General features: G+C 43.5%; 1 protein-coding gene across 2 annotated transcripts in view; it reads left to right on the forward strand.

Annotated features, from left to right (window-relative positions):
* The window catches only part of LOC131474031 (inositol polyphosphate-5-phosphatase A), a 133,095-nt gene that overhangs the window by 109,119 nt on the left and 11,258 nt on the right, over positions 1–12,718 (forward strand). For both annotated transcript variants that reach the window (XM_058651749.1, XM_058651748.1), the window contains exons 11-12: positions 193–267; positions 6,295–6,368. In XM_058651749.1, coding sequence (XP_058507732.1) covers positions 193–267; positions 6,295–6,368 — 149 coding nt within the window. The remainder of the gene's footprint in view (positions 1–192; positions 268–6,294; positions 6,369–12,718) is intronic.

The following is a 12,718-nucleotide window of genomic DNA, read 5'->3' on the forward strand; positions in this document are numbered from 1 at the left end:
CACCTTAACTCAAGGTATCGGCGGTTGTGTTAATGTTAATGATGTGATGCCTCACACGAGGCACGTGTCGAATTAGCAGCGCTGCCCGCCGCTGCAGTGCACGGCTCATTATTGGTGCTCTAATTACAAAGTGAAGCTCACATTCCTATTCGAATTAATCAAAGCTCCATTTCTCTCTCGCCTTTCACTTAGGTTGTTCTGCAGCTTGAAAAGAAGCTTTTTAATTATGTCAACCAGGACGTTTTCCGGGAAAACAATGGGACCTCAGTAAGTCACCTCTATGCCTCTTAACCCTTCTGATAGCCATCTTTTCTGAGTCTCTCCTCTTGCACTTATGTGTTACTACTTTCATTTCTTGTACCGTCTTTATAGACGTTGTCCCAAGACGAAAGAAATCAGAATATTCATCGCTGCTAGATGTGAGGGGCTTCTTGTTGAGGGTAGTGGATGCATCCACACATGTACACTGAGTCGTTTTGAGCTGCTTATTGGCCTCATGCCGCTGCTTTAGTAGATGTGTTCACATCACATTTGGCCTGACACATGTTGCCTTTGTCTTTGCTGAGGGGGGCCAAGTGTCTCTGGAATAACTTTTAAATGAGACAGAGTGTAGAAGAGGTGAGTCTTAAGTGTCTGCACAAGAGAAACGCCGGGCACACGCTTCCTCGTTTATATGGCTATATATTACATTTAGTAGTTGCACAATGCACACACACACACACACACAATTATTGGCAGACTAGAAACACAGACTGGATTTACACAGAATGTTTCATAAAACAAAAGTTCATATAAGTGCAAGTGATTGTAGTATCCATCATCTGTTAGTTAAAGGAACTCATTGTCTTCTGTTGTTTCACAACATTTGATTTATGCTAATAGTTTGCTTGCTATGAAGCTGTGTGTACTCATATTATTGATTGTGTTACTATGACCTGTCATAATTCCCTCCAAAATGGTCATTTAAGATATAGTATCAGGTTCTACATGTTTATGCGATTATTTAAGGAAATTAAGTTCTGCATCTTTGCTCACACACCAGTGCCATTTGTCAAGTCGTGATTAACAGCGGTGCCTGATGCTGTATGAAAATGATAAATATATAAGCAGAAACTGTTGTCTATGAGTTCCCATCTTTGGTGAGCCAGTAATATGCTCTCTCTTAAAGCCTGTCCTCGATGGTTTTCACATCCTGGCAACACAACAGCTATCCACCATCATCTCGAGATGTCTGACTTATTGCCTGTTATATCAGATCGGTGCCGTTTCCTGACAAAATGGCATTGCTTTGGTTGCGTGACGTCAGCTAATGGAGCTCTATATACTGTGTGTAATTATATAAAAAAAATATACATATAATGCATGTTTATGTCTAGGTTTACCTACCCATGAAATGTGTTTTTTTATGTTTAAATTTTAGGAACAAACCAAAACTACATCAGAATAAAATATTTGGTTATTATCTCAGTTAATTAAGCACCAAACAGGCTGGGGAAGAACTGACCTAATGTGGTGTCTTGACACCTTGAGCCACCAATGAGAGGCATTTTCAAGAGAAATCCCCCTAATATGTATTATTTTATTTCCCTTGTCAAAGCATCACCCAACAAAATAGCCGACAAGGTCATTATTAACCAGAGATGGAGGTTTTGTAGACAGCGATGGTGGCCGTCGCTGACCTTGCACATTGCACTGTAAAACATCATGGAATATGATCAGCAGAAATATGGAAGAAGCCAGAATGTGTAACAGTAGCTGTAGAAGGCTGAGTCTCCCCCTACTATTTCCTCCACCCTTCCTCCCTCTCCTCCTCCCCACCAAGCCAGACAAGATGGATGAGATAATGGGGGGCATCAGAGATAATCTGATGGTCATGGTCTAGTTAAACACACCATGTTATGATCCTTATAAAACAAACTACCTTTCCAAAGGGATAAATGTTCCTCTTCATACTCCTCCACTGGGGAAGGGGGGAAAAAAAAATCCATTGCATCCTTCATCAACTGTAAGACTTGTACCGGCTTGACAGAAATTTAATTCGAGGCAGCTCTTGAAAATAATTATTGTATTTTGAGAGGAGTAATCATTGGCCAGGACATGATTGAATGTGTCCATGCTTATTGACTTTTGCTATGATTAATAGGTTTGTTTAGTCGATATTCCCATCGAAATTGTATAATTAATTATCCCCAGTGCTGTCACGGTGGGACGATGGAGAGCCCTGATGAGTATTTGGGAAGATTAAATTTTCTGGGCTCTCGTGGCGTCAAGGGGCACCGCGGGGCCTTGCTCTGGTGGAGAGATGGGAGTGTGTGTGTGTGTGTGTGTGTGTGTGTATGTGTATGTGTATATGTATATGTGCGCGCGCACGCATGCGTACTGTGCACGTTTGTGCCGTGCGCCTGCAGATCTGCACCGTTTCTGTCCTCTCCGGGAGCCACACACACACAGGGCCGTCCCCATTGATTTTGTTTCAGTATCTCTTTATTGTAATTTTATCAGTGTGGTGTTGGCAGATGGGGGGGGGGGGGGGGCAGGAAAAGAGGGTGTGTTTGTGTACTGACTGGAGCAAGTGATGAACCTTTCTGTCTGGCCTGCCCGCTCCTTGTCATGCAGGCGGTGTAGTCCTCAGCATTACTCCAACGCCCAAAGACCCTTTTAAACATGAGAGGGACATAAGTCTACATATATATATAACGGGGAACAAATGCTGCCTTAAGCGCTTTAAAAATATTTTATATTTTCCAAGCCAAACCTAAATTAAATGTGACCTTACAAGATTCCTATTTGGCCTTTAGAAACTGATGCTAAAGGCAGACTAATTATTTTTAGTTTGCCTTTATTCCAAAAAGGTTCAGGAGAGAATTGACTGCTTACTTAGCCTGATCAGAATAGCACATATGCACAGTAAGCTTCATGTACTGCTGCCGTTGCCTCGTCAAGTCGATATCCCCATTGATATTCACAGTCTCCTTGCAATGCCTCGGAGCCGAGAAACGTCTGACCTTATGTGGAAATCCATATTTTAATCAATGTACCAGAAATCAGGCCTCATCTTATTTTATTCCCTCTCTACATAAATTAACATTCATCTTTTATTGCATGTTTTCACAGACAAAAAAATAAATAAAATAATAATAAAGAGTTAAGTGTTGTTTAGGTGTTGGCTCCTCTCAGGACCAACCAGCCGCCCTACTGTCAGCAACAGTTTATCGCTTTTCCACACAAAATAATGAAGATCCCATAAAAGGAGGGGAAAAATATGGCCCCCTGCAATGAAAGCCAAGTGTGAGGTGTAAAAATCAAATTAAATGACCTTTCACCCCAACATTTATTGATGGCTTTTAATGGCAGCAGGTGTTGTCACAGGAGATATTTGACAACACATAAATCAAAGCACTATTACAGGTGGTGGACGTTTGGCCGGCACACTAAGAGGAACAGTTAGGGGCTGAAGACCTCATGCCCACCCCCCCCTTTTACCTCCTTCAACTTCCTGCCTCTGAACTATCACTGCTACTCTGATTTAAGGCCGCGCTGATCGTCCAAGCAAAGTCAGAAATTTGAGCTCATGACAGGGTAGTTTTCACGCAGACACTCCTTCATCGCTCTCCCGCCCTGATAATGCCGGGGCAGCAGCATCTCGCACCACTTCCTCCGCGACTCCCAAGGTCATTTCTGTCCACCGCCGGCTGTATAAAGTCATGAAAGCCTTGAGCCAATATGAGCTGTGTGGTTTTTTGTTTTTTTCCTAAACCACTGACCGACGAGAACAGCAGAGCATTATGCTTAATTGACCTGGGATGAAATGAAGTGTGAAATTTGTGGCTGCAGGCTTTTCCATTCACCTGAATGAATTACTCAACATTCACTTAAGCCTCACACTGCGTAGACACACACGGCCCATATGTTGCTCATCCCCCCCCCCCCCCCCCCCCGCTGTTCAAACTGTGTCACACACTTGTAATCTGAGGTGCTTTACCTCAAACAAACACAATCACACCTGTAAACAGACACAGAGATACTGGCGCACATACAGAAAGTTGTCAGGTATTGATCTAAGCACTCGGCACATGCTCCATTTTCTTAAATAACTCCTCCACACACACATTTAACACCTGATCACCTTTGTGACCTTGTGACTGCGTTTCATTATTTTGCACACACTCAGTCAGTAACTGGGGATTCAAGAAGAAATAAAAATGAGGAAACTTTATTACCATCGTGGTAATTGATTACTAAATCCCTCCATTTAACAGCAGTGGTCAAATCATAGCAACCACAAGCAAATATCATGTTTTAAAAAAAAATAATTACTACATAGCACATCGGATGTGTCGTTTTCAGTGTTAGTATATAGCTTTTACACAACAAGTGCAGGGAGTACACTGTTTTTGACTACAATTGGGTACAATCATGAGAGAGGCTTCCATGCAGTGCATTTACTGCAAACAGGAGAACTTTTGCTCACAGGCTTAAGTGTTTTTGGGGTTTTGGGAAGTGCCCTTTTTGAATCTGCACCAGGCCTGAGAAGAGACAGTGCCTGAAGGACAAACCTGGGGCAACAAATGACTCTCGCTGACGTTCCATTACCTGTGAGCCCTACAGCTCCAAGGTGGACAAGTGATAACCGTCTGTGAACAATCACAACGCTGACAGTTAGGGCTTGGAAGGAGATGTTGGATAACAACATTATACCACAGCGTCATGGGAGGACGCATTAGGTTTTAATGTAACTCTTGTGCATAAGAGCCAGATGTGGCTCGTACCAAAAATGATTGGCTCTATGTTATAAATTCATAATATAAAACAGAATCCTTGAAAAATGGTGTATTTTTTTTTTTTGCTGCACGATGAATTATCAGATTAGATCCCCAGTTTGCAATATTAACACTAACTACAACACACACACACACGCGCGCGCTGGCGGGAGGTGTCAGTGGGTGGATGGGGTACAGTGGAGCGTGGGGTTGCATCCCCTGCTCTGCCATCCCTCATCCACAGTGTGTGAGTCTCTCCTGTGACCCCGGCAGTGTGAGTTTGATGAATGCGGCACATCTGCCCTCCTGAACCGCCGAGACTCCGTCTGGGAGGCCCCCTCTGCCTGCGAGTAATGGCCACTGTTCTACACCACTGACACATAATCACACACACACACACACACACACACATACAAACATGCAGCGTCACAGCGAGAGCACACACCCGACGTTGGCTTATTTACACGCGTCGCCTGTAAATACAATGTGTGGACGACCGCGCGGCGTAAACGTGTCAGTGTGGATGGAGGAGTGTAGTTACCTTCATATCATGATATTGATATGACACACTCCTCCCACGCCTCTGAGAACGTCCTTCCGGATTTTACTTGCAGATGTTTTATCATGTATCTGTCAACATATTGTTGTTGCATGTAATACACCAATGTAATGTCATTAACGTCAAGCTGCCTCACTTCGGGATGAGGTCTTCATCAGGCCGTCATTGTAGCCTGGTGTTTGAAACATGTACAACGGCCCAATTTGCCAATTTGCCACTAACTGAACATCGGCTCCATTCCCGATGTCTTCCCGTCTGAATGGGGGGAAAAGGGGGCGGGGCTACACGACGAAGTACGCCGGCGTTGCTGGGAAACGTCACTGTCAGTCTTTCAGTGAGGCAGTCATGCAGTTGCCTGCGCTACCTGTTCATCTCCCAGATAATTAATGTGTACAAGGAGCCGCTAATTGCACTTCTCACTAATGATTTATGGGTTTTGTGAAAGGGGGGAAATTGGGGGACGTGTGTGCGTACACTCTAGTGAGAGAGTACAGCTGGGTGAGGAGACATGATTGATGAAGAGTGTGTGGATGCTCTGCTAGTGTGGAGAGATAGACAACCCCCCCCCCCCCCCCGTCCAACTGGGGGGGGGGCCAGTTGCACAGGGCTAGAACAACTGCTGTCAATTCTGGGCTGTGTATGGATGTGACTCAATAAAAAAACCCAAATATCCTCATCAATTTGGTTCGGCTTATTTATTTTTTTCTATCCTCTAACTATTGACTGTTTGATTGATTCAAATCATCTGGTCAGATGAAGTCCTTGCCATTTTTTGAAGTCAATTTTAAAAGGTGATGACATGCTGTGTGGACAATATTAATGATGACAAATAATATTTATCAGGATGTTTTCATTTCTTAAAGGTGTGTACAGGGAAAACCTTTGAGAGAGGAGTTTGTCTTGTAACATGTGGTTAAAATAAACAAGCAAACAATATTTAAAACTTGTTTCCCTTTTTCTGTTTCCTTCCCATAGCTTTTAGAGTTTGACAAAGAGCTGTCGGTGTTCAAGGATCGGCTGCATGAACTGGAGATTTCATTCCCGCCCAGGTATGACAACTTTGCATTCACACTACGACTAACATCTGCAACCCAGCACCGGTCTCTGGCCCTTTTTCATACTTCATGTATTAACATGACTGTTGGGTGATGATATTAGCGCCTAATAATAACTTTTCCCAGGTTTTTGCTGCAACATCAATGACAGAATCATTGTTTTCCTGTTTAAACCATATGTCTCTTGTAATATCAGGAGCTGAGAGGGTCAACTTTTTAAGAAAATGTAATCCTTCTATTTCTAACAAAAACATTTTCATTTTAGATTTGAAATGAAAGGTGTTTTACTTCGGTGGACAGTGTGTAAATGATGGAATGAGGGCCTGTGTCATGTGTTGATTGAGATTACGCGTCAGCCACCTCCCTTCTTGTCCAAAACGGTTTCATGAAATCGAGTGCTTTGTGCTTGATGGCTATCAGTTGTTAAATCATGATTGGATGTGGCTCCAAACTGCTCCCATGTGTATCGGCGTATATGTGCTACGTGTGTTGTGTTTGTCGCCGTGCTTTGGCTCTGAGCTGGATTGGTATTCTGTCTCAGTGGGACTTGGGGGAGATGGGAGCGGGTGGTCTCCTCGCCGCTCCTCTTCCTCAAACAAATGCATTTGCAATTAGCCCTTTCAGAGTTGAGGGAGGGCAAACATGCGGCCCGGCGTGGAAATATGTTTCGGGAGCAGCGCGTTAATGGTGCTTGACCTTTGCCGGCGGTTGTGACTCAATCAGTGCAGATAATGAAACGCTGTAATCAAACAATAATTACTTGATAAACTGCTCTAGTGGCAGGCGCAGGGTGGTGGGGGATTTTGAGTGTGTGTGTGTGTTGTGTGTGTGTGTGTGTGTGTGTGAGAGAGAGAGAGCGAGGACGACTTGAAATACATACACCTATCAAAATGTGTATCTGTGTGCGTGATAGAGAGAGAGTGAGCGTGTGTCAAGGTTCTCCCAGTCCCTGTTTTTTAAATGACTCTGTGTCTTAATCAAGGACCCCATTTACATCACTTTGCATAAGTGACAGGTGGATTTATTGTCCTTTTACTCCGGCTGACTTTTGCACCTATTCACATAATACTGAATCATCTCTCCACAGGGAGGAATGAATGTGCTGCAGTGGAAGAATGCAAATGGTTTCCACATACTTGAGGTGATGATGAATCAAATAGATGAAACCCCCCAGAGCAGCATATGAAATTTGATTTGGTCTTGTGTGTGTGGAACAAACCACGTTGTCAGCCTTGTAATGGGCAGCAGTGGCCTAGTTAAACTTAAACAACCCCCCCCCCCCCCCCACCCCCCCCCCCTCCCACTTCTCACATACATACATACATACATGCATGCATACATAGTGGTGCCCCTCCCCCTGTCTGGTCTGCCTTGTGCTCCTTGAGCTCTCAAGCTTCAAGGATTGTTCTCCATCACATAGCCTGCACCGGACCGGCCCCCTCGCCATCTGTGGGGTTATTACTCTTTTTAATGCAGGCCGTCGGAGCACACCCTCACTGACACACAGACACGGCTCACTTTAGTTCAAATCTATAAATCAATAGTCACAAACATTTCATCTGCAAGTTAATTCCGCCCGTTGTCCAGTGCCGGTTAAGAAGTTGCTACAAAATGAGACACGCTGTCAAGGATGAACTGAGGTGGACAACAAAGTGACTGATAAACATACACATGGAGCTGCAGCCACAGCACAGAGAAAGAAAAAAAAACATCTGTCGACAGCTTTATATTTTAATTGGGTAACTACAGCAAATCATTAATTTTTTGGTATGGACGTCCACGGTTGGAAGGCATGCATCTCTGTCTCCGTACATACGTAGACATGAATGATTCCCCCTGCATTGCTGCGGGAAGCTCCAAGCTGTGAAAGGCGCATCTCTTTTACTTTCAAGAAGGCGTCTGTCAAAGTTGGCCGTGACAAGTCTAAGTACTTGGGCACTGAGGTGAGGAATTTGCCTCGGCCTTGTCACAGTTGGACCTGGAGCCAGTCGGCTTATGCGCGTCCTTAGAGTCGGACACAGGAGCCCATGTATGGTTTTCCAAAGGCAGCGTTCTGTTAGAGAATAGATGAGTCGATTCATCAGAAACCGTTTATTTAGACGCAATTTCTCTCCATCACGGGTAATGTATGAGAGTACAACCAGCCATTATGTCTTTATCTTTACGTAAGCTACGGCGCGGCCATTTGACTGGAAATTATGGTAAGTTTTACGATGCATTATGGTACTTTTGATGTCATATTTGGAATGGCATAACAAAGGTAATATCCCCTAAAACGTACTAAGACAACAGTAACTTATTCATGTATTTTGATTGATTTAGCGGAAAGCTTTTAGTACTCCCCTTATCTGATTTCTTTGGCCTTATTTTGCTCGAGATCAATGCAAAAATTGAATCGGAGCCACAAGCTTCAGGGGGAAATGCAGTGGACAATGAGGGAGCAATGGATGAATGCGTTCTACCTGAAACATGGTTACTGGGAATGGGCTTTGAGGGAGGTTTTGAGTGACATCAGACCAGTGGTGCAACTCCATCAACGGACAAATCATGAGTGATTTCATGGCAGCGACATGGTGTGGAAGTTGTGCTGCAGTGGTGGGAGGAATAAGATGGGCGTAGGAGGAGGAGGAGGAGGAGGGGGATTCAATGAAGGCTGCTGTCCCATGACGGAGTTTGTGAACATGGAGGGCCAATATCTGGGTTCTGACTATGAACATTACAGGTTTCTTTTTTTGCATGTTTACAGATATGTCATTGTGGATATTTTTAAGCATGACAAACATGGAAATTCTCTTTTCCATGTAGCTTGCAGACACTTGCAGCTACATGGAAAAGAGAATTTGCGTTTCCTTGGATTTTTAAAAGAATTTGGTCCTCAACAACTTTTCTATGTCCTCTATTTCCTATTTATTCCTCTGCGTAACTGAACCTGTGTTCAAGCACATATAGAACGATGGCAAGGTGTTACACCTAACAGCATGGCTCCAGCCCCATGTGTTTGACAAGTCTAGACTTGGAAACAAGGACGAGAGCAGATTGTGTGGCCTAGAGGTCAGGAGGTGAAGCCAACAAGGAGACAGACACATGAACAGTTTTGTCTTCACTGTTTGGGAAGCTCCCCGAGACCAGTGTCGGCATGTTAGCTTACGTTTATTAACCCTTAACCCTTTATCAAAGAACTTTATGTGGTAATTTCTCACAGACATCCGAAACTGCGTTACTGTGCATTGCCGCAAGATCTTAGAAACACGTGGATTGAACCGGCTACATCACAGAAATCAGCGTCATCGTGAAACTTGACCGATGAGCGGAGGCCTGCGACACTCGAAACTGAAAGTTGATGAAATCAATTAGGTGCGTTGGCACAGTTTGACATCTATACAATGCAATACATGGGTCCCTGAGGACCAGGATTGGGAAGCACTGTTCTAAAATGTCCTAAAATAATGTTTCTTTCACTTCATTTGTGTTTTTCTAGTATATTTTTGTATGTACTATTTTTTGATAGGCAAGGAACCATATGGTACTTCATGGACCTTGATTTTCTACATGAAATTAAACAATTTTGGCCTGTTATATCCTCCAATAACACTTTAAATTTACAATGAGTCCCCTGCAGAGAAACCATAGCCTATACATACAAATGGATGTAGTTACGCCTACAGACTAAGCGGTTTATAATTTTTTTGATTTGTTGATTAGTCATGATTATATCTGTCTATTCAGAATAAACACTAGTAACATCAACACACTCAAAAAAAGCACTTTAATGCACTGCTCTTACAAACATGTATTACACAGCTTGGTTTACTCTCAGCTGTCTGTTCTTTCTGTATAACAGACTGTTGTTAAGCGTAACGGACTGTTGCTTTTTCTTATATTAACATAAATATATATGGAGAGAAGGAGACAGTGTAACGTTACATGCATTGAGCTCAAAGAATGGAGTTTTCTTTCTAAGAGGTCATGTAATAACAGGATTACATCCAGTGAGGGGAGTCATTATTGTGATTTTCATAAAATTCATCTTCATTGGATCAGAATGCAGTTGGTGTACATTAGGAAATATACGCTTACTGCCGCAACACTTCCAATAGTGAATTACAGTTATTGAAAATGGTTTGAGGCAGTTTGGCAGTGTTTTAAGTGAGCAGGCTGGCGACACTTTAACAATTAAATGATGTGTTGAGGAATTTCAATAATCAATGTTGTAGACTGTGTCCACTAATCTTTGCAGCCCTAGATGAAGTCGTTCCGTTGCCTTTACCAGGCATCTGTTGGACAATGCCAGCTGTCCATCACACTGGTTTCCACCCGCATATGTCATATTTAATCAGCTATTTTCCTCTAAAGGGGAACATCATTTGCGAAAATTGACATGTGGTGAAAGCTGTGATTGAGACCATTAAATCTTCAGGAAAATGTGTATACATTATGTGAGAGTTGCACTAATTCTCCCATCGACGAACAGTCAAACGGATCTGTTAACTGAGTCAAATGCGTACTTCTGTCCCACTCCTGGGCTGAGACTATGTCCATTTATACACAGTCTATAAGCGAAACGCTACAACCATTTACAGGTTCAAAAAGAGGGAACAGGCAGGTTTGAGAGCTGATGCCAGGCAGAATGACTTTGTCCTTCAAATGAGGGAAAAATCTTAGTGACACGTGGCCACTTGCCAGCTCCTCAATTACTGCTAATAAGTACATAGGAGTGAATAATTAGAGCAGTGGAGAAGTCCTCCTGAGCTCATAGGAAGTACGCACACTGATAGCTCTCTTGTACACAGTGACTGTCCTTGTTCTTACAACAACAATCTACCCACAACACGCTTAGCCTCTGAAGGCCTGTATGAATGATGTCACCCTCTCTCCATGTGCATTTCACTGTGATTACATTATTCCCACAGTCCCACTGTTTGCATCCTATATGAAGGAGGCTTCTTGTTCTCTGCATTGTCAGCGGCCATGCAGTACTGGAGTTGAGGCTCGTGACTCCATTTAAGGAGCCCCGCAGAGGTTGTTTAACATCAGTGATTGTCCATATAGCGCTGCGTCTGAGCCGCCGTTGGCGTGTGGCTCGGTGTGTCCGCAGGAGCCAGCGTTACAGGCAGATCCTACTGAACGGGAGCATTGTTTTACAACCATCTGCGCATCCATCATTCTAACTACTGGAGAGCCCGTGAAAATGATGAGGGGCCATTGTGACGATAATAGCCGAAGATTGTCCACTGTCATGTGTCATTGCCTCTTGTCGGAGATGATGCCAGCGAGTGGGAGGCTTTGTGTAAAAGGCCTCTTACATGGAGAGCATCAGACGGATGCCATCTGTGTCTTCCTGTGTTCAGTTAGAGCGACTAAAGGCAGAAACATGTCATCGCTGAAGCCCAGCAGGCTGTAAGCCATGAGCTATTGATGGCATTTCACTCTGTTTGTACTGCACTATGCCAATGTTGTGCCTGTGAGCCTCCCTGCTCGACAAACTGAAGCAAACATCCAGCTTTATTGATAGCATTTGGCTGATCTTTTTGAATTTGTGTATGTGTGTGTGTGTGTGTGTGTATGTGTTGCCAAGCCTCCCCTGACAACGGCAAACAAACAGAACCGCAGAGGCAGCGAGTTGTTCGAAACCCTCAGTTTCTGACATTCTGGCCAATGCCAGCCAAGCGTTGGCCACTCCAACGTCTAATGACTCTTGACCCTGTGTTGCTGATACTATGGCTCTTATCGCTAACTTCTATATCTCTATTACAGCTTATATTGCCATCATTAAATACAAATGAGTTGTCTCATTTGTCACTACGCTAACAAGGTAATAGCCTTTGATTGGGAAATACAGTTTGTGCACATGTGGAGAGAATTCTGGCTTGGAGCTGTCTGCAATTTTATTTTGTAAAACATTTCTTGTGTTGTGCCAAATTATACCACCCATCATCTCAATGAACAGTAAGTTCAAGATCGTATTATAGTACTTAGATATTTACTTAGACCTTCTGGGATGGGAGGAAAGAAATGTCCAGATAGAGAAGCGAGAGACCATGAACTGTTAGATCAATAATAACAATAATAATAATAATAGTATCCAGTTACTATATCTGGTTGTATCTGATTGATAGTTTGGCCTACACACACATACAGTGTTTTACAAATCTACTGTGTGTGTGTGTGTGTGTGTGTTTAGATTCAGTAGCTCATAAAATACAGTAAGGTATCTCGCGGCAGCCTCTCCCTCTGCTGGGTGACACACTACAGGTAGGGCTTGCGCACACATCGTCCGACAAACAAACTGATACCGGCTGGAACACATGTGAGTAATGTGTCAGCAGCCAAGTCAAACATTAAAC

Source organism: Solea solea, chromosome 15 (assembly GCF_958295425.1).
Source record: "Solea solea chromosome 15, fSolSol10.1, whole genome shotgun sequence".
Classification (NCBI taxonomy): Eukaryota; Metazoa; Chordata; class Actinopteri; order Pleuronectiformes; family Soleidae; genus Solea; species Solea solea.